The sequence below is a fragment of the Oryx dammah genome, unplaced genomic scaffold (genome assembly GCF_014754425.2).
Source record: "Oryx dammah isolate SB20612 unplaced genomic scaffold, SCBI_Odam_1.1 HiC_scaffold_11050, whole genome shotgun sequence".
In the NCBI taxonomy this organism is placed as follows: Eukaryota; Metazoa; Chordata; class Mammalia; order Artiodactyla; family Bovidae; genus Oryx; species Oryx dammah.
Window position 1 is genome coordinate 11,268,372 of NW_024080444.1, and position 24,153 is coordinate 11,292,524.

Below are 24,153 nucleotides of genomic sequence, written 5' to 3' on the forward strand. Positions count from 1 at the left end.
TTTACAACAAAAGAGCATCATCAATATTCTCAATTTTTGTTGAAGGTAACTGAGGTTAGAGAGGTTTATTTCACTCTAAGTCACAGGGTTATTAACTGGTGGGGCCAATTATGCACAATCGAGGTTTGATTTCAAATCTCAATGGTGCTTTATCCTATCACAATCTGTGGCTGTAAATTATCTCACAGTCAGAGATTGGAGGAAAAAAAGACGATGGATAAACAAAATCATTAGATTACTCCTACACCCCACTTTATTTAGTATTTTCTAACATCTTCAGGAGTAAATTTTCTTTCCACTTCCCCCTTTCCTCTGTCTTCTTCGAGATTAGGAGGAGAGAAAAATGAAGACCTAGATATCTGTTGGCGGTCAGATTCATTGCCATCTTGGCCCCCGCTGGTTTCATCTGGATTTGGGTTTTTTGTATTGTTTGTTTGCTTTTGTTTGCAGCTTCCTTTCTTATCTCTGGATCTTTTAATGGAAAGATTTATGTTCACTCCTGCTGAAGGTGGGGGTTGATGGGTTTTGAGCAAAGACCTGGAGCAGCTCTGGCAACACTTTGAAGATGAAATGAGTTAATACATGTAAAGTGTTCAGAAAGAGCAAGTACAGTAAAGTAATGCTCAAAATTCTCCAAGCCAGACCTCAGCAATACGTGAACCATGAACTCCCAGATGTTCAAGCTGGTTTTAGAAAACGCAGAGGAACCAGAGATCAAATTGCCAACACCTGCTGGATCATCAAAAAAGCAAGAGAGTTCCAGAAAAACATCTATTTCTGCTTTATTGACTATGCCAAAGCTTTTGACTGTGTGGATCACAATCAACTGTGGAAAATTCTGAAAGAGATGGGAATACTAGACCACCTGACCTGCCTCTTGAGAAACCCATATGCAAGTCAGGAAGCAACAGTTAGAACTGGACATGGAACAACAGACTGGTTCCAAATAGGAAAAGGAGTACGTCAAGGCTGTATATTGTCACTCTGCTTATTTAACTTCTATGCAGAGTACATCATGAGAAATGCTAGGCTGGAAGAAGCACAAGCTGGAATCAAGATTGCTGGGAGAAATATCAATAACCTCAGATATGCAGATGACACCACCCTTATGGCAGAAAGTGAAGAGGAGCTAAAAAGCCTCTTGATGAAAGTGAAAGAGGAGAGTGAAAAAGTTGGCTTAAAGCTCAACATTCAGAAAACAAAGATCATGGCATCTGGTCCCATCACTTCATGGCAAATAGATGGGGAAACAGTGGAAACAGTGTCAGACTTTATTTTGGGCGCTCCAAAATCACTGCAGATGGTGATTGCAGCCATGAAATTAAAAGATTCTTGTTCCTTGGAAGGAACGCTATGACCAACCTAGATAGCATATTGAAAAGCAGAGATATTACTTTGCCAACAAAGGTCTGTCTAGTCAAGGCTATGGTTTTTCCAGTGGTCATGTATGGATGTGAGAGTTGGACTGTGAAGAAAGCTGAGTGCTGAAGAATTGATGCTTTTGAACTGTGGTGTTGGAGAAGACTCTTGAGAGTCCCTTGGACTGCAAGAAGATCCAACCAGCCCATTCTAAAGGAGATCAGTCCTGGGTGTTCATTGGAAGGACTGATGCTGAAGCTGAAACTCCAATATGTAGGCTACCTCATGCGAAGAGTTGACTCATTGGTAAGACCCTGAAGCTGGGAGGGATTGGGGGCAGGAGGAGAAGGGGATGACAGAGGATGAGATGGTTGGATGGCATCACCGACTCAATGGACATGAGTTTGGGTAAACTCCAAGAGTTGGTGATGGACAGGGAGGCCTGGCGTGCTGTGATTCATGGGGTTGCAGAGTCGGACATGACTGAGCAACTGAACTGAACTGAACTGAACAGCAGGTACATGATAAGTGCTCTTATTTTTTAAAAGACCTAGATTCTGTCTATAAATATTCAAGAATAGAGTATATTTATTAGTTATTTCTCCTCTATAATACCCCCCCACATGCATGCACACACACATACGCGCACACACACGTGTGCACACACATACACACACACACCATTCTGTGCAGTGGATGCTGAATGAATTAACCAGATATTCCTCCCTGCTCTCTAGAAAACTGAGGTCTAAAATAGATACAAGTGACACTGAGAGCACCAGGAAGACACAAGGACAAATTGTCCAACTGTTTTAGACTATAGCTAAAAATAAATGTTAACCACATATGCAAGTACAAGGGAGGGCAAAAGTAACCTGTTGATTTTTGGTGAAAGGAAGAGGGGGTGGGCACTAGCTTTCATTAGCTAGTCTTTAAGAAATAGAATTTTGATACCATCTTTGACGTAAAGACATATATATGGCCCAGATATGAATAAACATTTTTTTCTCAAATTTTTGGGAGGAGTATAAACGAGTACAAATGGTGAAAAGTGATTTTTCTACTAAAATAATGGTAACAGCCACATGGAAAACATCAAATATGTATGACTTACTAAGTGTTTTCTAGGTACTGAGTTCATGTTCTGCACTTTTACATTCTGTGGACGTGGAAGGAATAATCAAGCCCCTCTCCACAACTTTTGCCTTTTGAGAGCCTCCCTTGTGTGTCTCTATGTTATGAGTTGCTAATTTGATTGTGTTAGTGACTCAGTCGTCTTTGACTCTTTGCTACCCCATTAACTGTAGCCTGTCAGGTTCCCCTGTTCCTGGAATTCTCCAGGCAAGAATACTGGAGTGCATAACCATTTCCTTCTGCAGAGAATCTTCCCCACCCAGGGACTGAACCTGGGTCTTCTGCTTCACTTACTGGGTCATGGGTCACCAGAGAGCAGGATGACTGCACCTTGAAGAGCTGTTTATAACCTGCGGCCTTTTCTTGAAGTTCTCTTTTCCATGCCACTAAGCATACTTGGCCAGGCCAGCTGGGCTGCCTGCCTCAAAATGCTCTCACATTTTCCTCACTCACACTACTCCAGCTTCTGTTTGTGACTGAGTGGTGGGGAAGATTTTCTTATCTATGAGGCTGGATGGATGAGTGACTTCAGGGTCTGATTTGCAAATCTGGACTCAGTTTAAGACAAGGGAACAAGAAACCAGAAGTCCCTATTCTGAGTCATGTTCTCCAGTGCAGATTATAAGAGAAGGCTCAATGTAGGAAGAGGCAAAAGGAAAAAATTACGTATTCATCCAGTTATTATTTTAAAAACTGGAGCTCATTTCCCATTTGGCTACTAATTACTCTGGGTATATCTCACTTAGTCAAGAACTTAGAGACAACCGGGGTGAGTAGCTCTAAACCTAACTCCATCCCCTTAATATACCTCCTCTCACTTAAACCATGCAAAGACCCAATGTGGTAGACTAAATGCATACTCCAGGAATAAATAAGAAAATGGCTGGAATCTGGGGTGACTGAGGGGACTTGAACTAAAGCCCTTCATGGGTACCATTCTGAATTCTGCATTGGAATCATCAGAACAGGATGGTTCTCTAAGTAAGTACAAAAGTCTAGGAATGAAGCATCAAATATGGGAAGAGGGATGTTTTTGGAGGGACTTAGGAGTACTCAGAAATAGAAGAAGATGAGAAGAATTAGGTTCTGAAGCAGCCTACTAAAGAACTTGAACTGGTTAGAATCATTGGTCTCCTTGGAGCCAATTTTGGTCTGTCTCTAGCAATCCAACAGTACCTGAAGCATGCATTTTAAGTACTTGCTTTATCTCATTTTGTTACTTTATCTACACTTATTTTTCCTTGGTTTGATGTCCCCTTATTATCATTTCATCCTAGTATGCTGTAGATTGTTTCTGTAAGCTCTGGGGTTTGGGAGGGGCATAAAGTAGAATAAATGGATTCATAGGAATAGTGTCTTATGGATGAGGGTTTGGCCTACTCCAGCAAGGCAGCTTAGGACAAGATACAGGTCTTGGCTGCCAAGCTGATAGGTGATTTCAGAGGTAGGAGGGCCAGGAATCAGGAGCTGGGCTGAGGTTTTGGTTATATAAATAAGGGAGCAGATGGGAGAGATGTTCTCCTAAAAGAATAATCAAGAAATGATGCAACTGACAAAGGATTAATTTCCAAAATATACAAACAGCTCATAGAACTCAACATCAAAAACACAAACAACCCAATTAAAAAATAGGCAGAACACCTGAATAGACATTTTTTTCAAAGAAAACTTACAGATGGACAACAGGCACATGAAAAGATGCTCAACATAGCTAATTATTAGAGAAATGCACATCAAAGCTGCAATGAAGTGTCATGTCACACAATCAGAATGGCTATCATCAAAAGTCTACAGAGAATAAATATTGGAAGGGTGTGGAGAAAAAGGAACCGTCCTACACTATTGGTGGGAATGTAAATTGCTATAGTCATGATGGAGAACAGTATCAGTTCAGTTCAGTTCAGTTCAGTTGCCCAGTTGTGTCCGACTCTTTGCGACCCCATGAATCGCAGCACGCCAGGCCTCCCTGTCCATCATCAACTCCCGGAGTTCACTCAGACTCACATCCACCGAGTCAGTGATGCCATCCAGCCATCTCATCCTCTGTTGTCCCCTTCTCCTCCTGCCCCCAATTCCTCTCAGCATCAGGGTCTTTTCCAAGGAGTCAATTCTTCGCATGAGGTGGCCAAAGTACTGGACTTTCAGTTCAGTTCAGTTCAGTTTAGTTCAGTTGCTCAGTCGTGTCTGACTCTTTGCGACCCCATGCAGCTTTAGCATCATTCCTTCCAAAGAAATCCCAGGGCTGATCTCCTTCAGAATGGACTGGTTGGATCTCCTTGCAGTCCAAGGGACTCTCAAGAGTCTTCTCCAACACTACAGTTCAAAAGCATCAATTCTTTGGCCCTCAGCTTTCTTCACAGTCCAACTCTCACATCCATACATGACCACTGGAAAAACCATAGCCTTGACTAGACAGACCTTTGTTGGCAAAGTAATGTCTCTGCTTTTCAATATGCTATCTAGGTTGGTCATAACATTTCTTCCATGAACAGTATAGAGGATCCTTAAAGCAGAATTACCATATGATCTGGCAATCCCACTCGTGGGCATATATCCAGAAAAGATGAAAACTCTAATTTGAAAAAATATATGTATTGGAATGTTCACTACAGCACTATTTACAATTGCCAAGATATGGAAGGAATATAAATGTTCATTGACAGATGAACTGGTAAAGAAGATGTGGTCTACGTATGTGTTCAGTTCAGTTCAGTTGCTCAGTCATGCCCGACTTTTTGTGACCCATGGACTGCGCAGCACGCCAGATTTCCCTGTCCATCACCAACTCCCGGAGCTTGCTCAAACCCATGTCCACTGAGTCAGTGATGCCATCCAACCATCTCATCCTCTGTCATCCCTTTCTCCTCCTGTCTTCAATCTTTTCCAGCATCAGGTTCTTTTCCAATGAGTCAGTTCTTCACATCAGGTGGCCAAAGTACTGGAGTTTCAGCTATGGCATCAGTCCTTCCAAAGAATACTCAGGACTGCTTTCCTTTAGGATTGACTGGTTGGACCTCCTTGCAGCCCAAGGGATTCTCAAAAATCTTCTCCAACACCAAGTTCAAAAGCATCAATTCTTTGGTGCTCAGCTTTCTTTATAGTCCTCCTCTCACATCCATACATGACTACTGGAAAAACCATAGCTCTGACTAGACGGATCTGTGTTGGCAAAGTAATGTCTCTGCTTTTTAATATGCTATCTAGGTTGGTTGTAGCGTTCCTTCTAAGGAACAAGAGTCTTTTAATTTCATGGCTGCAATCACAATCTGCAGTGATTTTGGAGCCCAAGAAAATAAAAAGTCTCACTGTTTCCACTGTCTCCTCATCTATTTGCCATGAAGTGATGGGACCAGATGCCATGATCTTAGTTTTTTGAATGTTGAGTTTTAAGGCAACTTTTTCACTCTCCTCTTTCACTTTCATCAAGAGTCTCTTCAGTTCCTCTTCATTTTCTGCCATAACGGTGGTCATCTGTATATGTGAGGTTTTGATATTTCTCCCAGCAATCTTGATTCCAGATTGTGCTTCATCCAGCCCAGCATGATGTACTCTGCATATAAGTTAAATAAGTAGGGTGACCATACACAGTCTTGACATACTCCTTTCCTGATTCGAAACCATTTGTTCCATGTCTGGTTCTAACTGTTGCTTCTTGACCTGCATATAGATTTCTCAGGAGGCAGGCAAGGTGATCTGGTATTTCCATCTCTTCAAAACTTTTCCACAGTTTGTTGTGATCTACACAGTTAAGGGCTTTGGTGTAATCAATAAAGCAGGAGTAGATGTTTTTCTGAAAAACTCTTGCTTTTTCTATGATCCAGTGGATGTTGGAAATTTGATCTTTATTTTCTCTGCCTTTTCTAAATCCAGCTTGAACATCTGGAAGTTCACAGTTCATGTACTGTTGAAGCCTGGCTTGGGGAATTTTGAGCATTACTTTGCTAGCGTGTGAGATGAGTGCAATTGTGAAGTAGCTTGAACATTCTTTAGCATTGCCCTTCTTCAGGAATAGAATGAAAATTGATCTTTTCCAGTCCTGTGGCCATGGCTGAGTTTTCCAGATTTGCTGGCATATTTCACAGCATCATCTTTTAGGATTTGAAATAGCTCAACTGCAGTTTCATCACCTTCACTAGCTTTGTTCATAGAGATGCTTCCTAAGGCCCACTTGAATTTACATTCCAGGATGTCTGGCTCTAGATCACACCATCGTCATGAAGATCTTTTCTGTATAGTTTTTCTGTGTATTCTTGCCACCTCTTAACATCTTCTGCTTCTGTTAGGTCCATACCATTTCTGTCCTTTATTGAGCCCATCTTTGCATGAAATGTTCCCTTGGTATCACTAATTTTCTTAAAGAGATTTATAGTCTTTCTCATTCTGTTGTTTTCCTCTATTTCTTTGCACTGACCACTGAGGAAGGCTTTCTTATCTCTCCTTTCTATTCTTTGGAACTCTGCATTCAAATGGGTATACCTTCCCTTTTCTCCTTTGCCTTTCATTTCTCTTCTTATCCTTGCTATTTGTAAGGTGTCCTCAGACAACCATTTTGCCTTTTTGCACTTCTTTTTCTTGGGGGTGGTTTTGATCAATGCCTCCTGTACCATGTCACAAACCTCTATCCATAGTTCTTCAGGCACTCTTTCTATCAGATCTAATCCCTTCAATCTATTTCTCACTTCCACTGCATAATCATAAGGACTTTGATTTAGGTCATACCTGAATGGTCGAGTGGTTTTCCTTACTTTCTTCAATTTAAGTCTGAATTTGGCAATAAGGAGTTTGTGATCTGAGCCACAGTCTACTCCTGGTCTTGTTTTTGCTGACTGTATAGAGCTTCTCCATCTTTGGCTTCAAAGAATATAGTCAATCTGACTTCAGTATTGACCATCTGGTAATGTCCATGTGTAGAGTTTTCTCTTGTGTTGTTGGAAGAGGGTATTTGCTATGACCAAGTGCGTTCTCTTGGCAACACTCTGTTAGCTTTGCCCTACTTCATTTTGCACTCCAAGGCCAAAGTGTGTGTGTGTGTATAAAATATAACTCAGCCATAAAAAACAATGAAATAAAATTTAAATTAAAAAAACAATGAAATAATGTCATTTGCAGCAACTTGGATGAAACTAGAGATTAGCATACTAATTGAAGTAAGTCAGACAAAGACAAATATCATGATATCACTTATATGTGGCATCTAAAAATATGATACAAATGAACTTATTTACAAAACACAAGTAGATTCATAGACATAGAAAACAAAGTTATGGTTACTATAGGGGGATAGGGGAGTGGGGTAATTTAGGAGTTTGGGATTAATAGATACACACTGCTGCTGCTGCTGTTCAGTTGCTAATTCATGTCCGACTCTTTACAACCCCATGGACTACAGCCTTCCAGGCTCCTCTGTCCATGGGATTTCCCAGGCAAGAATATTGGAGTGGGTTGACATGTCCTTCTCCAGGGGCTCTTTCCAACCCAGAGATCAAACTCATGTCTCCTGTATTGCTAAGCAGATTCTTTACCACTGAGCCTCTTGGGCAGCCCTAGATACACACTGCTGCTGCTGCTAAGTCGCATCAGTCGTGTCCAACTCTGTGTGACCCCATAGACGGCAGCCCACCAGGCTCCCCTGTCCACAGGACACCCCAGGCAAGAACACTGGAGTGGGTTGCCATTTCCTTTTCCACAGATATACACTACTATATATAAAATAGATGAACTACAAATATTTACTGTATAGCACAGGAAATTATATTCAAAATATGTAATAACCTATAATGGAAAAGAATCTGAAAAAGAATATATATATACATATACTGCATATCTATATATGTATACATACATATAAAACTGAATCACACACAAAACTAACATAACATTGTAAATCAACTATTCATCAATGAAAAAATAAAATACATTTTTTAAAAAAGAACGAGCAAGATCTGAGGGAGAGGCATGAGCCCACATCCTTCATTTATATAACATTAAAGACGTCTCCCCAGCTTATTTGGGAAGTGGCTGAAAACACATCATTATCAGCAACACACAATGGGGAAGCTGGACTGAGGGTGATATTCTTAGGAAAATATGAGTAAATTTTAGAATTTCAGAGATGGCAGTGATCTTAAAATTCAATTAGTCCAACTTCCTGAAACGGCAACCCGCTACAGTACTCTTGCCTAGAAAACCCCATGGATGGAGGAGCTTGGTGCTGGCTACAGTCCATGGGATCGCAAAGAGTCGGGCATGACTGAGCCACTTCACTTCACTTCATTTCCTGCTCAACAAGAAGTATCTTCTCCAGCAGCTTTGCTGGATGACTATCTTGATGAATGTTCCACATGCACTTGGAAACAATGTGTATTCTGTAGTTGTTGGGCATGAGTTTTATATAAGTCAATCAAGATGGCTAATGCTGTTCTACTCTCTTGTTTTCTTTTTGGGTATTCCAGTTATAATAGAGATGAGTTGAAATCTCCAAATATGGTTATGGATCTGTTTATTCCTCCTTTTAGGTCTGTCAAATTTTGTTTTATACACTTTGAAGCTATATGGTTAGATGTATACACATTTAAGATTGCTATATCTTCCTGCTGAATTGATTTTTTTCTATCATTATGAAATGTCCCTTTTTCTCTTTAATAATATTTTTTTCTTGATATTGGTAACCTACTAGATAACTAACTTTTGGTTAAATATACTTACGAATGGAAGCTCCTACTTCCAGAAGTGGTCCTTGCAGTGATTAGACAATAAGAAAGTTAAACTTTCATTGGGAAGATTATCTTTATGCCAAGTCAAATTTTGCCTCATGGTAGCTTCAACCCATTGGTACTTAGTTGTCTGGTTTAGCAAAACAGCCCATGGTAAGCATAGTAGTTAAGAACATGGGTCTTAGAGTCCAAAAATTTTGACTAGACTTAAGTGCTGCTTACATAACTTGTCAAGCCTTAAGCCTCATTTGTAAAATAGGCACAGTATTACTTGTCCTTAAATGTAGTGTTAGAATGATAAATGAGTTAGGTACCTAGAACGTATTAAATAGTCAATTAGAGCTGGTAATTATTATCTCTTCCTGCTTTCGCTAATTGCCGACTTGCCTCACTATTCTCCATTTGGCTTCTCAGTCTGTTTCATCAAAAGAATTACTACTTTCTGATTTCAGTATCCACTGGTTTAAATGCTTTCTGTTATCCTGCTATCTCTGACTATATGATTCAAATGTTACTGTCAACTTTAGCATTTCTAAAATAAAGATAAGCTTTATTATCTTTACTATATATTATAGCACTATATTATCTACTGTACATAGTATTATCTGCTTTATCATCATAATGACCATAACTAAGGTGGAAAAAATGTAGTTTTAAATGCCTTAAAGAGTCCTGGCAGGTATCTAGCAGTCATTAAAAGAAATATTTTAGGACTGCTCTCAATTGGTCTGTTAAATGTCCTGGAGAGGAACATCAGGTTAAACAGTTTGTAATTCCCAGGAGCTTTCCCACCCCTCAAAATTCAGGATATTGTTTTCTTCTCAGGCTTTCCTTATTCCCTTCTGTTTCCCCAGGGAGAAAAGACAGAGCAGAGATTTAGCCTCATTACTAAGTTATTTTAGCAAATGCTTTTTTCTGGGTCTAGAAGCTAAATGTACAGACATCATTTCACTACTAAGATGTTTTTCTTGGGTTGTCTACTCCCTTTGCTGTTTGTCTTCCCCTTCTTAGGGTGAAGGCTGTTTCTCTCTATGCTGCCTTCTTCCTCCACTTTTTGATGAAGTTGAACTCTATCCTGGGCCTTTCTGTTGATTTAAAGAAATTCTGCCAAGCCTCAGCCTGCTCAGGCCTTCAGGATGGTTTGGCCCTTCTGTTCTTAGCTCCTGCTCTGTGTCTGTCTGGGATCCACGCACAGGCCGGTTCTCAGCCACTGTGCTCAATCCCTGGCTTCTCATGGCTGCTGTGCTCTCCTCTTCCATCATGCTGCCTGGCCTTTCTCTGACAGATATCTAATCTTGGGTTGCAACCAGGCATTTCAAAAACTGCAGCCTTCTGTTACTGTCTTTTATAAACTCTTTAGCCATGCTATCTGGTGTTTTTTTCCCTGTCCTTATGAAATCCATCCTCTCTTCATCATATTTATTATGAACTGTTGTCCAGACATCAAAGAAACTATTATAAATCTATTTTCAAGTATATGCCAAAAATCAGGCATTTTAAAGACAAACACATCCTTCCCCTAGTCTTGTTCTATTTAAGCACACCCTAACTGGGGTCCCAGATCTCCCCTGTTTCTTTCAGAGACTCCCAATTAGGGCAGAATATCCTTAGGTGCTTGACTTCAACCTCCTTTTTTTTTTTCCTTTTTGCTTGCATTCCTCCTAAAACAGTTGTGATGCAGTGTTCTCCCTCTCACATATTTATTAAGTTTATTCTTGGAATATTTTATAGGTTTCTATATTGGAAAAATATATAATGTTTAGCATTTTATGAACACATATTTTCAGTAAGGCATTCCACTCTTTCACAAATGTATCCAACATCACCTAGATATCACCTAGATATCTTTAATACACACCACCATCCACTGAGAAATACAGGGCTTCCCTGGTGGTCCAGTGGTTAAGAATCCTCCTTGCAATGCAGGGGACACTCGTTCGATCCCTGGTCTGTGAAGATCCCCCATGCCGCAGAGTAACTACGCCCGCGGGCCACAACTACTGAAGCTCATGTGCCTTGAGCCTGTGCTCCACAATAAGAGAAGCCACTGCAATGAGAAGCCCACACAGCACAACTAGAGAAAGTCCACACACAGCAACGAAGGTCCATGCAGCCAATAAATGATAAATAAATACATTTATAAAAAAGAAAAATACATATATTCTACTCTAATGGTCAGAACTTTTCTTTTTATTAATATTCCTTAAATATCACTCTACACTTCTACACTTCTACAGAATTTTATCCTAATGCAACATGTTTGATCACTCCTTTGGTGGTTATCCTTTTGTTTCTTTGCAGCAACAAAAATGTACAGCTATTGAAATTAAATTTTTTTCTTGTGACCATGAGGCTTTAAGTGTTCAAATTTTTCTTCAGCATTGTGGTCTAATTTCCATTATTATCAGCACATGTAAAATCAAAACAAGTATTATGAATATTGACAATTATTAAACATGAAAAGTTTACTGGAAATGTATCTCTTAATGGGATGGATGGGATTCTCATTTTCTACCTGTGCATGAGGATGCAAATGACTTAACAGTTGGAATGAGACAATCTTCAGAATCAATTCTATTTCTGTTTTTCATTTTTTGTAGCTATAAGGGCTAAGGAATCTTGCTCATATGAATAAATAGGTGGGCATGGAAGGAGTTCAGTTATAGTAATATTTCATTCTTTGAAAGCCTTATGATTTATATAACAAAAGTACTTCATTTTTTAAAATTATTAGCTATTAACTCTATTAGGGACTCCTTCAGTTTTGCTGAAAACAGAATTTGATACTTCCTGGTTTGCTGAAGGATTTGTTAGTCATTACAATTTGGTAGGATATCAGTATTTCCAGTCATTCTTTTGTTTGGCACTATGGAAGTTTTCACACCTCGGAGCAAAGCACTATACTCATGATGAGTGAGAGGTAGGCTTTATATGAAATGTGTAAAGCAAATTAAAAGAGGAAGTGTTTTAGGGGAACCCCAAGAGCCTTGCCTCAGGCACAGTCAATTTAGGGAAAGAGTATTTGAGGAAGATGAAAATCTAGAAACTAATTTCCTAAAACGGTCTATGTGTATGCATCCCATAGAAAGTCTTTGCGATCCCATATAGTCTAGCTGGACCGGAGAAGGCAATGGCACCCCACTCCAGTACTCTTGCCTGGAAAATCCCATGGACGGAGGAGCCTTGTAGGCTGCAGTCCATGAGGTCGCTAAGAGTGGGACCCGACTGAGCGACTTAACTTTGACTTTTCACTTTCATGCATTGGAGAAGGAAATGGCAACCCACTCCAGTGTTCTTGCCTGGAGAATCCCAGGGATAGAGGAGCCTGGTAGGAGGCCGTCTATGGTGTCACACAGAGTCGGACATGACTGAAGTGACTTAGCAGCAGCAGCAGCAGCAGCATAGTCTAGCTGGACAATCATTAAAGGTATAAGGGATTAATAATTAATTAAGGTTTGAGTCATCCTGTCACGTCATCCCTGATCTAGGTGAGGAAGCAGGCAGAGTGCCTTTCCATGCATGAGGGACACCTCTCAGCCAGAGCAAGAAAGACTGGGACTGGTATCAAATTGCCCAAAGACCCTACATGCATTAAAGCATGCCCACAAAGATCAACAAACATGGGGCAGTGATTTCAGGGTGCAGATATCCAAGGACACTAGGAGATCGTGAGGATGTTGAGCTCTCTCTCCTCCCATTGATTAAACTCAGACTAACATCAATGTCTGGAGCTCCTCCCAGCTGACTGTAGAAAACACAGTAAAGGTAGGCGGTTCCATCCAGGCTGAGGGCTTTCTTGATGATTCACTGTTATTTGATGTGTAAGAGGGCACTATCCTTGTGGGAACTGAGGGTCTTTGAAGCAAATCTCTGACATCCACCATATGCCAGGCATCATGCTCAGTTTTTTACGTTATCTCTTTTAATTTTTACAGTAATCCTATGTGGTAGATGCTACTATTGCTGCTGCTGCTGCTAAGTGGCATCAGTTGTGTCTGACTCTGTGCGACCCCATAGACAGCAGCCCACCAGGCTCCCCTGTCCCTGGGATTCTCCAGGCAAGAACACTGGAGTGGGTTGCCATTTCCTTCTCCAATGCATGAAAGTAAAAAGTCAAAGTGAAGTCGCTCAGTTGTGCCCGACTCTTCGCGACCCCATGGACTGCAGCCTACCAGGCTCCTCTGTCCGTGGGATTTTCCAGGCAAGAGTACTGGAGTGGGTTGCCATTGCCTTCTCCAGCTACTACTGCTACTCTTTTACAAATAAGAAAAATTCCAGATTATGAGAACCTCAGATATTCAGATGACACCACCCTTACGGCAGAAAGCAAAGAAGAACTAAAGAGCCTCTTGATGAAAGTGAAAGGAGAGTGAGAAAGTTGGCTTAAAACTCAACATTCAGAAAACGAAGATCATGGCATACAGTCCAATCACATCATGGCAAATAGATGGGGAAACAATGGAAACAGTGACAGACTTTATTTTGGGGGCTCCAAAATCACTGCAGATGGTGACTGCAGCCATGAAATTAAAAGATTCTTGTTCCTTGGAAGAAAAGCTATGACCAACCTAGACAGCATATCAAAAAGCAGAGATATTATTTTGCCAACAAAGATCCATCCAGTCAAAGCTATGGTTCTTTCAGTAGTCATGTATGGTTGTGAGAGTTGGACTATAAAGAAAGCTGAGCACTGAAAAATTGATGCTTTTGAACTGTGGTGTTGGAGAAGACTCTTGAGAGTCCCTTGGACTGCAAGGAGATCCAACCAGTCCATCCTAAAGGAAATCAGTCCTGAATACTCATTGGAGAACTGATGCTGAAGCTGAAATTCCAATACTTTGGCCACCTGATGAGAAGAACTGATTCATTGGAAAAGACCCTGATGCTGGGAAGGATTGAAGGCAGAAGGAGATGGGGATGACAGAGGATGAGGTGGTTGGATGGCATCACCAACTCAATGGACGTGAGTTTGAGTAAGCTCTGGGAGTTGGTGATGGACAGGAAAACCTGGAGTGCTGCAGTCCATGGTGTCACAGAGTCGGACACAACTGAGCGACTGAACTCAGACTGACTGATGAAAATCGAAATAACCCACTCAAGGTCACAGGTGAAAACATTCACCCTCATTCTAATTATACCAGTTTGTCCTTCTTTATTCCAGATTGTAAAATTACACCACAGCTGTCAAGGTCAAAATTCAGAGATTCTCCAGAAGACAGAACAGATCTTCTGAGGTCTAGCGGCAGAGGAAAACTGACATAGTTTACCTCAGAACAGTTAGTAAAGGCTGAGACACACAAGCTGATTAACAGAGCCAAATCTACTTTTCTATAGTTGTTATGTCCTTCCTCAAGTGACCTTTTCCAGAACAAACAGCAACTTGAAGATTCTCTTCTGATTTAGGTTCTTGGCTCATGTTTTGGTGGAGAGAACCCTCAACTCAGAGGAATGGAGACAGCTACTGAACTGGCTCCCTCAGGCTACCCATTTCAGTTCTCTGAACTTCTGCTGTTTTCTGTGCAATAGATAAGACTGAGGCTAGAGTAGCATTTCCCAAGCATTTTAGTCTATGACCCAGAGTGAGAAAGAATTTATTACACCACAAGCCAAGATGCATACCCACATGCACGCACGCGCACGTGCACGCGCGCACACACACACACATACACACACACACATGCTCTGAAATAGTTTGTGATGCCCTGATATATTCAATTCTATTCATTTATTAATTTTATTGGTAAAAAACCCACTTTTGTCACTCTTTAAACTGATATTTTAAACTTTTAATGGGTGGCAAATCAAGGTTTAAAAAACTCTGGACTCTGAAAGAGTAGTATAATATCAAGCCAATATCGTTCCTGTGAATTAAGCAAAACTTATCTTTGGCACCCTCCCAACTTACAGGGAGTCATTTTCCTGGCTTTCTCTAGACCCGTTTTATTCCCTCTACCCCCATTTACCCTCACCTCCATTGCTTTATACATAGATATGAAAAACTACTCTGAGCAGGTGCTTTTGTCTTCTCTGAGGTAGCTTTTTCTCTTAATAATCACCATCCCAGTTTTTGCTTGGCTAGCTTCAGTGGACTTGTTACTTGCAGCTAACAGGTCCTGCATTGGAGAGGTGCCTCCGTGGATTCCAGGCCCTGAAAGTACTCACCTTTGACTTTCAGCGTCAGGTACTTGTAGTCCCAGGCAATCCCATAGATGATCAGGCAGCGGTACTGCCCTGCATCCTTCAGCTGGATTCGGGGGATGAGGAACAAGGCCTTCCCCAGGGGCAGCTGCTCCTCCAGCAAAGTGGCTCTTTCACTGAGCAAGACTGTATCATTTTCCACTTTTTGCAAACTGGCTTTTAAAATTCCGAGTTCCACAGGACCTCCAGTGTCAAAATCACACTCCAAGGTCACATTGCTGCCGTAGTCTACCATGTACATTTCCTTTGGGACGGTCACTGTGAACAAAGCTGAACAGAAAATAAGACATTCTCCCACTGTCTTGGCTTCACATTTCAGTTCTGTTCAGAGTGGGGGAGCTGAGGAGACCCATATAACCTCAGTTTCCCAGGAGACACCTATCATTATCTGGGCATTTGCAGAAGTTCTTTTCTATCCCTTGCCCCATCCACTTTGCGGAAGAGTGTAATTCCTGATTCCTGCTCTGAGGTAGTTCTTGCCTCTCAACACTCACCTGTACAGCTGACTGGCCTCCCACTGCTCCCATGATCCAAGCTCATTTTCTTTATATGGATCAAATTACATCATTCCCTGCCAAATTTTACCTCCTCTCAGCAGAGATAGTGATAATAACAACTATCAACTGTTGAATTCTTACTAGGTGGTGGGCCTCTGCTGACACATGATCTCTTTTAGTCTCCCCAGCAAGCCAATGAGGTAGAGCCATCTTCTTTTTAGAAAATGAAACTGATACAGAATGGTTAAACAACTTGCCTAAGACTGCACAGCCAGGATCAGACCTAGGTATTGCTAAGTTCAAGTGCTTTTGACCACTACATCATACAAGCCCACTGTAGAAATGTCTTTTCTACTAATACTTAATGTATATCTACCATGTGTTGGCCACTGTTCTAGACTCTAAACCATATCATTCAATACTGAAAATGCAACCATAAAACACACATAATCATTACTGTTTTATAGTTGAAGAAACTGGGTCAAAGAGGATGCACAATTGTTTGAGGATGCACAATTGTTTCAGGATGCACAATTAGTAAAGTTAAAATTCAGAGCCAGTCAGATGGTTGACTTCAAAATCTATAGTTTTTGAAACAGTAGTTCTCCAAATGTGAGGCATATACCTCAAGAAGTATGCACAATGATTTTAGATATGAAAGAATCAAGGCCCAAAGGGAGTTGGGTTATTCACAGAATTTATTCCCTCTTCAATTCTATTTCAATCTTTCAAATTACATACAATTTGCAACTAGACTTTCACATGTCTAACAATGGTTATTTTTCCTTTTAATAAAACAAGAAGCGCTCAGGCAGATATTATCAGGGTAGACTTTAAAGCACCACTTTACTTTTATTGCATTTATTTTTGCTCATATCTTCTATTTACTAGTATCATTGATACTGATTTTCCATTTACCACAGGGGTAGATTGTTTTGTTCAAAAAATAAAAGCTCAGTTGATTTAGATAATTCTATAAAAACGATAGTGCAAAGAGTAGTCAAACATGGCAAAACTAATGAAAGTAGTGTATGCATGAATAAATTGTGAGAAACTGTACAAAATTATGCTGTTTCCATCAATAATGAATAGGCAGTCATTAAGACTGTGTGTACGATCTCGAAGAAGCTTCTGAATTATGACAGAAGATTAGATCAAATTATGTTCAGTAAGACTTGCTTCATTAATCCATTCATTTAATTAATTCAAAACTTTCATTTAACAAATATTTGGGGATGGCTTCTAGAATATGCTATAAAACATAAAACATAGTATGAAAAGAGCTTGGGACTTAGTGACAGATGAACCTGGGTTCAAATTCTGAGTATATCCAGATTATGAACCCTTTGATCTTGATCACGTCATTAAACTTCTACGAGTCTCGGCCTCTTTATCTGCAAAGTCCGAGGTTAAATCTACCTGCCAGCAGTGTGGTGAAAACTAGATAAACAGCATAAAATGGCTTATTTTGGCAGGTAGTAGGTAGTCAGCAAACATTGGTTCCTTTCTTTTCTACCATGCTTTAGTTCTTGAGAAAGTGGTATTCTGATCATCCTGGACAACAGATTTCACAGTAAAAATAGATTGGGGGTTTTCAGTTGCTCAAATGATTCACGTTGAAATTCTCTTCTGACTGGAGTTTTTCCTTCTACCATCCTGCAAATCTTTGAAGGCAGTGCAGGTTGAATTTGTTTTGGTGTCTCCAGTGCCTAGTACATACTAAATTCTAGTTAAAGGTTTAACATATAAGTGACAAAAAGGAGGAGAGGAAGAGAAAAAAAGGACGAGCCTACCCATATTTGCAAAGAGTAGGACATGACCGAGAGAATGAGTATGCATACACCCATATTCACTTCTGTTTTCCTCTCATCAAACTTCATTTTGCCCTAAATTGCACAAACTGGCATTCTTAATCACCACCCAATGCACCTGTTGGTGTAGTGCACAAATATGAATTTTATTAAAAATAAGTGATGAGTTTATATCTTTCTTCCAAACCCTGTTTTAACCACAACTAAAAAATGAACGTGCCTTTCTAACAGAAAGGAGTTCACATCTGCCTAGTATTTTTTGTACAGAATGGGTTTGGGCAGTGCTTCTGTATAAAACGTTAATTAAGCTTGCATTTTCTTGGCCACATTGAGAAGACTCTGGGATGATACATGTGAAAAAAGACACTGTGCTTCTAAATTTCCCACATGATTCCATTTTGTGGAATGCCCTGAACACTTGTAATAACTCTCTCCCAAGTCTCCATAATAGGATACTCCTAAAAGTAGATTCCTAGAATCATCTCCAAATATTTGTTATTAAGTCCTCTTATAACTAAAATGAGCTACCTGTTATGAAATATACTCTGCCCTGAAGAGTAAAATATTTATTTATTCACTCATCAAATATGTATTAACTATCTTCTATATGCCTGGTTTAGAAATTTATACTACTTTTACTATCTTCATAGTACTTCCCTCTCTTTTATTATACAATAAAAGAAGAACAAGAAACAAGATAAAACAAGAAACAGGGAAGAGAAATGGGGATTGCAGGGAAAGTTAGTTGCTGAGTCTGAGATTTAACAAGAATCAGAGGACTCTGGTGTAGTCTCTATTGGATTTATTTAGCAAATTTATTTATTACACTTACACTTTCTTCTCGTGAGAGAAGGAACACCTGTAACTTCCTCTGGAACTCCCCACAGCATACAGCAGAACTCCCCTCTTCACTGTCTGGGCCTTTGACAAAAACCCATTTTCTGCTTGCTTTTCCCCTCTGCCTTCTACAGAGTGTACGTGTATATACACACATGGAACTCTTTATGGAAGCATAAAGTGTGCTATCTCTCAGACAGGTGACATTTTCCAGCTAACATTCACAAGAGGAAAAGGCCATTGGCAAACATGAGTCATGTATCTGAGTCGCTCAGAATAACTAGAAGATTGTTAGTTGGTCTAATTTTGCCACAGTTGAAGTTTTTAAGATATGCAAAGCTTTTAGCTTGATTACTTGATATAAAATGATAAGTTTAGGAATGCAGTACACTTTTGCAATCCTCAAGTATTCTTGAAAGTGAAAGTGAAGTCGCTCAGTTGTGTCCGACTCTTTGCGACCCCGTGGACTGTAGCCTACCAGGCTTCTCTGTCCGTGGGATTTTCCAGGCAAGAGTACTGGAGTGGGTTGCCATTTCCTTCTCCAGGGGATCTTCCCGACCCAGGGATCGAACTCAAGTCTCCCACATTGCAGGCAGACGCTTTACCCTCTGAGCCATCTTATTGTAAATTACAGAGGAAATCAAAATACTCTTGCAAACAAAAGGTTTTTCTCAAGCTTGGCTGCATATTAGAGTCACTAATGAGAGGGCCTCAACCTTAGCCATAGTTGGTATCAGCTGGGAAGCTTTTAAAACATACTAATGCTCAGACCCCACTTTGTATCCTATAAAATGAAATTCTAATCATTTTGTGAGGCCAGCATCAACTAAAAATAATTTCCTGGGAGTTTCTAATGTGCAAGAAGCATTGAGAAACCATTCAAAGTGTTGTTCTCAGTTTTCTTAGGCAGCTAGTTAGGAATGCAGAATCTCAATCCCTTTCCAGGACCTAAAGAAGCAGAACCTGCATTTTAACAAGGCTGGAGGATTCAAATGCATATTAACATTTAAGAAACAGAGTTATAACACTGGTTTGTATTTGGTCTGTTGTGTAAGATAGAGTAATAGTTAACACTTATTAAACACAATGAACCAGACACTAGGTAAACTGTACATCTCATTTGATGTCCCCAAAGCTGCAAGACTGGAGTCACTGCACTCATTTTACAGACGGGGAAACTGAGGCTTAAAGAAAAAATACAATTCGCCCAAAGTAAAAAAGTGGGAGCTCATGGAGTTGGAATTCACATTCATATCTCTGTGCCCTAAAAGCCTGTACTTCTAACAGATATGTCTATATATCTACTGGCCTGTGTATACTATATACATTGATGAAACAGATATACTTTTCAGCTTTATACTAAGTAAAAGACATTTGTGTTCTATTTCATATGTCACATGGTTACAAAACTAAACTTCAATGTAGCACTGAACTCCTGATGCCATCAGAGAGACACTGGAGAACACTGGAAAAGTTTCCACAACTGCAAAACGAGGCAGACAAAATATTCATTTGGTCATCTTGACTAAATTAAAGGGTGAAGGACATGGCGACAGCATGAAAAAATAACACATGAAGGTTCTTTAGACAGATGAAAATAGCTGGCTTGAGTAATGCTAGAGCCTTTTTGAAGCGTTCTTGGGAGAAGTTTGCATTTTATTTGCAATCAGGAGTCAGCACCTGTCATATCTCCAGGAAACACAAAACAATTTATTTGCATTAACTCCCAAGATAACTTCCTCTTTAAGCTAATTTTATACTTTTCTTCTGCATTAACAGAAACTTAAATGTTTACAGACTTCCTACCTAAGGGATTTGAAAAGTGAAGATGGGTCTAGGCAGGGAGGTGAGAGGGCACTGCTTTACACAGCCAGTCTTCAGAAAACTCTAGTTCCTGGTTCTGGACAGATGCTGCTCTGGACACCTGACTCATGCACTCCTCTTTGCAAGAATCCTGCATGAGACATCTTGTCTACTTGAAATCCCTTCCCCAACCTGATTCTTCTGCTTTGTATATCTCAGGGGTCAGCAGATGTAGTTTTGAAGGCTGGCTATAACCTAGACAGAATGACCCAGGGTGTGGTCCCTGTCCTAGAGTGACGTCAAGCATCACCATGGCCATGTGCCTCCTGGGTTTTATTCTCAGACAGACAAAGAAAGAGGGAAACATCAATGAGAGACATAAGACTGGGGTTACTTTTTCTTCCAAGACATGACAAAGTACAAAATTAAATATTTTTCTTGAATGTGTCTAAGTTACAAGATGTCCTTAGGTTTTGAAATGAAAATATAAGAAAAAAAACTGAACTACAATGCTACAGTAATAAGAGAGTGGTATAAGTGAAAGTATATATACATAGATCAATAGAACAGACAGTGGGTCCAGAAAAAGACTCACACAATAAGAGCCAATTGACATTTTTTTTTACAAAGGTGCAAAGGCAATCAATGGAGAAAAGACAGTCTTTTCAACAAGTGAACAAATGGGGCTGGAGCAACTGGATGTCCATATACCAAAAATAAAAATCCCAATCTATACTTCACAGTATACAAAAATCAACTGAAGGTGGATGGCAAACCTAAATGTAAAATGTACAACTATAAAATGTTTAGAAGAAAACCTAGAGGACAATCTTTCAGGTCGTGGGTTAGGCAAAGAGTTCTTAGATATGACTAACCATCAAAGAAAAAAACGTGATAAATTGGATAGCTTCAAAGTTAAAATCTCTCCTCTGCAAAAGACACTGTTAAGAGAATGAAAAGATGAGCCACAGACTAGGAGAAAATATTTGCATATCACATATCTGATGAAGAATTTGTATCCAGAATACATAAAAATCTCTCAAAACTAAAAAATAAGAAAATAACCCAATTAAAAATGGTCAATGATTTGATATACACTTAAGAAGATATATGGATAGGCAATAGGTACATGAAAATATGCTTATCATTACCAGATACTAGGGAAAGGCAGATTAAACCACAATGAGATACTTCTGTACACCTATTAGAATGACTTTAAAAACAAAAACGACAATGTCAATACCAAGTGATGTCAAGGATGTGGAACAACTGGAACTCTCATACTTTACTGGCAGGAATGCAAAAACAGTATAGATACTAAGAACGGCCTGATGGTTTCTTAAAAAGTTAAATATATACTTAATGTATGTCTCAGCAATCCCACTCCTTGGTATTCACCCAAGCTAAATGAAACTCTATGCTTCCACAAAAACCTATATACAAATGTTTAGAGCAACTATATTTATTGCCAAAAACAGGAAACAACCCAAAAGCCCCTCAACTGGAAAATGAATAAACAAAATGTGGTGCATACATACAGTGTGATACTAATCAGCAATGAAAAGAAATGAACTACTGATTCATGTAACAATATGGATAAATCTCAAATGCACTGTGATATGTGAAAGAAGCCAGACAAAAGGAATGTCTAAAAATGATCCCATTTATATAACATTCTGGAAAATTTAAAACCATAGGGTAGAGCTGGGGGACGGTTGAGGGGTGGTTTTTGCTTGGTGACAGAACTGTTCTGGGTCTTGCTTGTGGTAGTGGCTATATGACTGTGTGTGTGCATCTGTGCTCAGGCATGTCCAGTTCTGCAGCCCCATAGACTGTAGCCCACCAGGCTCCGCTGTCAATGGACTATCCTGGCAAGAATACTGAAACGGGCTGCCATTTCCTATTCTAGGGCATCTTCCTGACCCAGGGATCAAACCTATGTATCCTGCATTGGCAGGTGAATTCTTTACCACTGAGCCACCTGGGAAGTGGCTATATGATTATGCATATGTCAAAACTCATAGATGCTTTTATTTTAAAAAGTATAAAATTTTATGTCAATTTAAAAGTTAGTAATTTAAAAATGAAAATATTTTCTGATAGCTTTTCACTTCACACTTTAAATTATTTTACAGATAACACAGTAGACCATCCACAGAGCATTCATATAAGGAAAGAGTTAATTTCACACCTGTCTCTAAAAATCCCAGCTGGGCAGGGTCCCTTAGGAAGGAAATATCAAGTGTTCATTTAGCTGCCACTGCAAGGCAGGGCTGGAGTAAGCAGAATATTGGGGTGTTCTCCAAAGATGGCCCCAAGTCAATGACTCTAGTGCCAGACCCTGCTGGGCAGCCCAAGGGAGGGGGAGGAATGCTACTGGGATCACCTAGAAGAGAGAGGAAAGCTCCTCAAAAAATTATCAGTGCCAACAAAGGCATTCTTTCTCAGTCAAAGGCAGTATGTTGGATGACTTCCCATGGGATTGGGCCTGCTATTACAGAGGACCTAATTCCCTGTGTCCATCTCTGTCTTCCTCTCTTACATACTGGTGTTCACCACTATAAAGCGCTCATGATCCTGACTGAACACGAGAATGGTCTGAACTGCCTTCTTCAGGAAAGTGAAACTCTGAAACTGCTTTTCTCCTTGCCATCTATGCCCTCAAGCAGAGTATCTTTCTTCAAAATCCAAAGGCATAGCCTAAGGTTCATTTTTCATTTAGATGCAAGGAAGACTCTGATTTCCCAGTTCAAGTAACCCACATTAATGTGTGAATGACCAATGGCTGCTACTGTTGCTTTTTAATAGAGGAAGTGTCCCTGACAGAAGAGAAAAGAACAGCTGCTTGGCATCTCATCTTTCAGGACACTTAACCCATGTTCTCTTGGGTCATTTCAGCAATGCATGGTCTGAACGGTCTTGTCATCTTGTTACTATGTTTACTGGAGTGGGGATAGATGGACCAATATTATCAGTCCCTGTTTCTGTAAGATAAGAAACAGGTGTGCACAAGCCACCCTGGGCACCATTGTTTTGATTGTGCTTGTCATAGCTGGTAATCACCCTTTCTCTTAAAGAAAGTCTTTAGCCCAAGGACCACATTCTGATCCTCAGCTTCAGCTAGGGGTCATCATCTGTTTCTCTTTCTCAGGACCCTCCCCAGCCTTTGACTTTTCTTACCTACTGTCTGTTGAAGCTTCAGTCCCAGGCTCAAAATTAGTAGGAGGAACATGTTCTGTACCGGATCTGAAACAGACAATTGAAAGTCTCAGAGCCTTCAGCAGTTTTGCTGGATCTCATGATCTGGTCATTTGCTCACTCCTGAAAACAATGAAATGACTGGTAAACAAATCTTTGGGGAGGCAGTGGACCATAGTAGAGTAGAGCTAGGAAGAAAAGTTAAAGGCTGATTGCCTAGAGGATATGAGAGATAGGGTAAGAAGAAGTGAGGTACTCTATCGATCCAAATTAGAAGCTCTTCTTCCTTTTCTTGCAACCTTTTCTGAGTATGAACCAGTCCTCATGACTGGTAACCACAAAAGCTGGTCATCTGCACCTCTTTCTTTCTTCCATAGTTTAGTGTAGGCCTTTGAAAATCAGTCTTGTTCATCAAATGGATACTGTACACCATCATTTCCAGCAGGACTGCAACTCTGGGAACAGAGCTAGATACTATATAAATACTTGCTAGTTGACTGAGCAAGTAAAGTTGTCAAAGCTCACAAACTTTCCCATTTAAGGACTTCTCACAGCTAAAGCAAGAGGGACAGGGTATAACACTGTCAACTTCTTTGTCCTCAA

At 40.1% G+C, this 24,153-nt stretch overlaps 1 protein-coding gene across 1 annotated transcript in view; it reads right to left on the reverse strand.

Annotated features, from left to right (window-relative positions):
- The window catches only part of LOC120860224 (programmed cell death 1 ligand 2-like), a 67,606-nt gene that overhangs the window by 28,143 nt on the left and 15,310 nt on the right, over positions 1–24,153 (reverse strand). Inside the window, exons 2-3 of the mRNA XM_040236006.1 lie at positions 23,533–23,598; positions 15,369–15,674 (exon numbers count right to left, since the gene is read on the reverse strand). Of these exons, the coding sequence (XP_040091940.1) occupies positions 15,369–15,674; positions 23,533–23,598 (372 nt within the window). The remainder of the gene's footprint in view (positions 1–15,368; positions 15,675–23,532; positions 23,599–24,153) is intronic.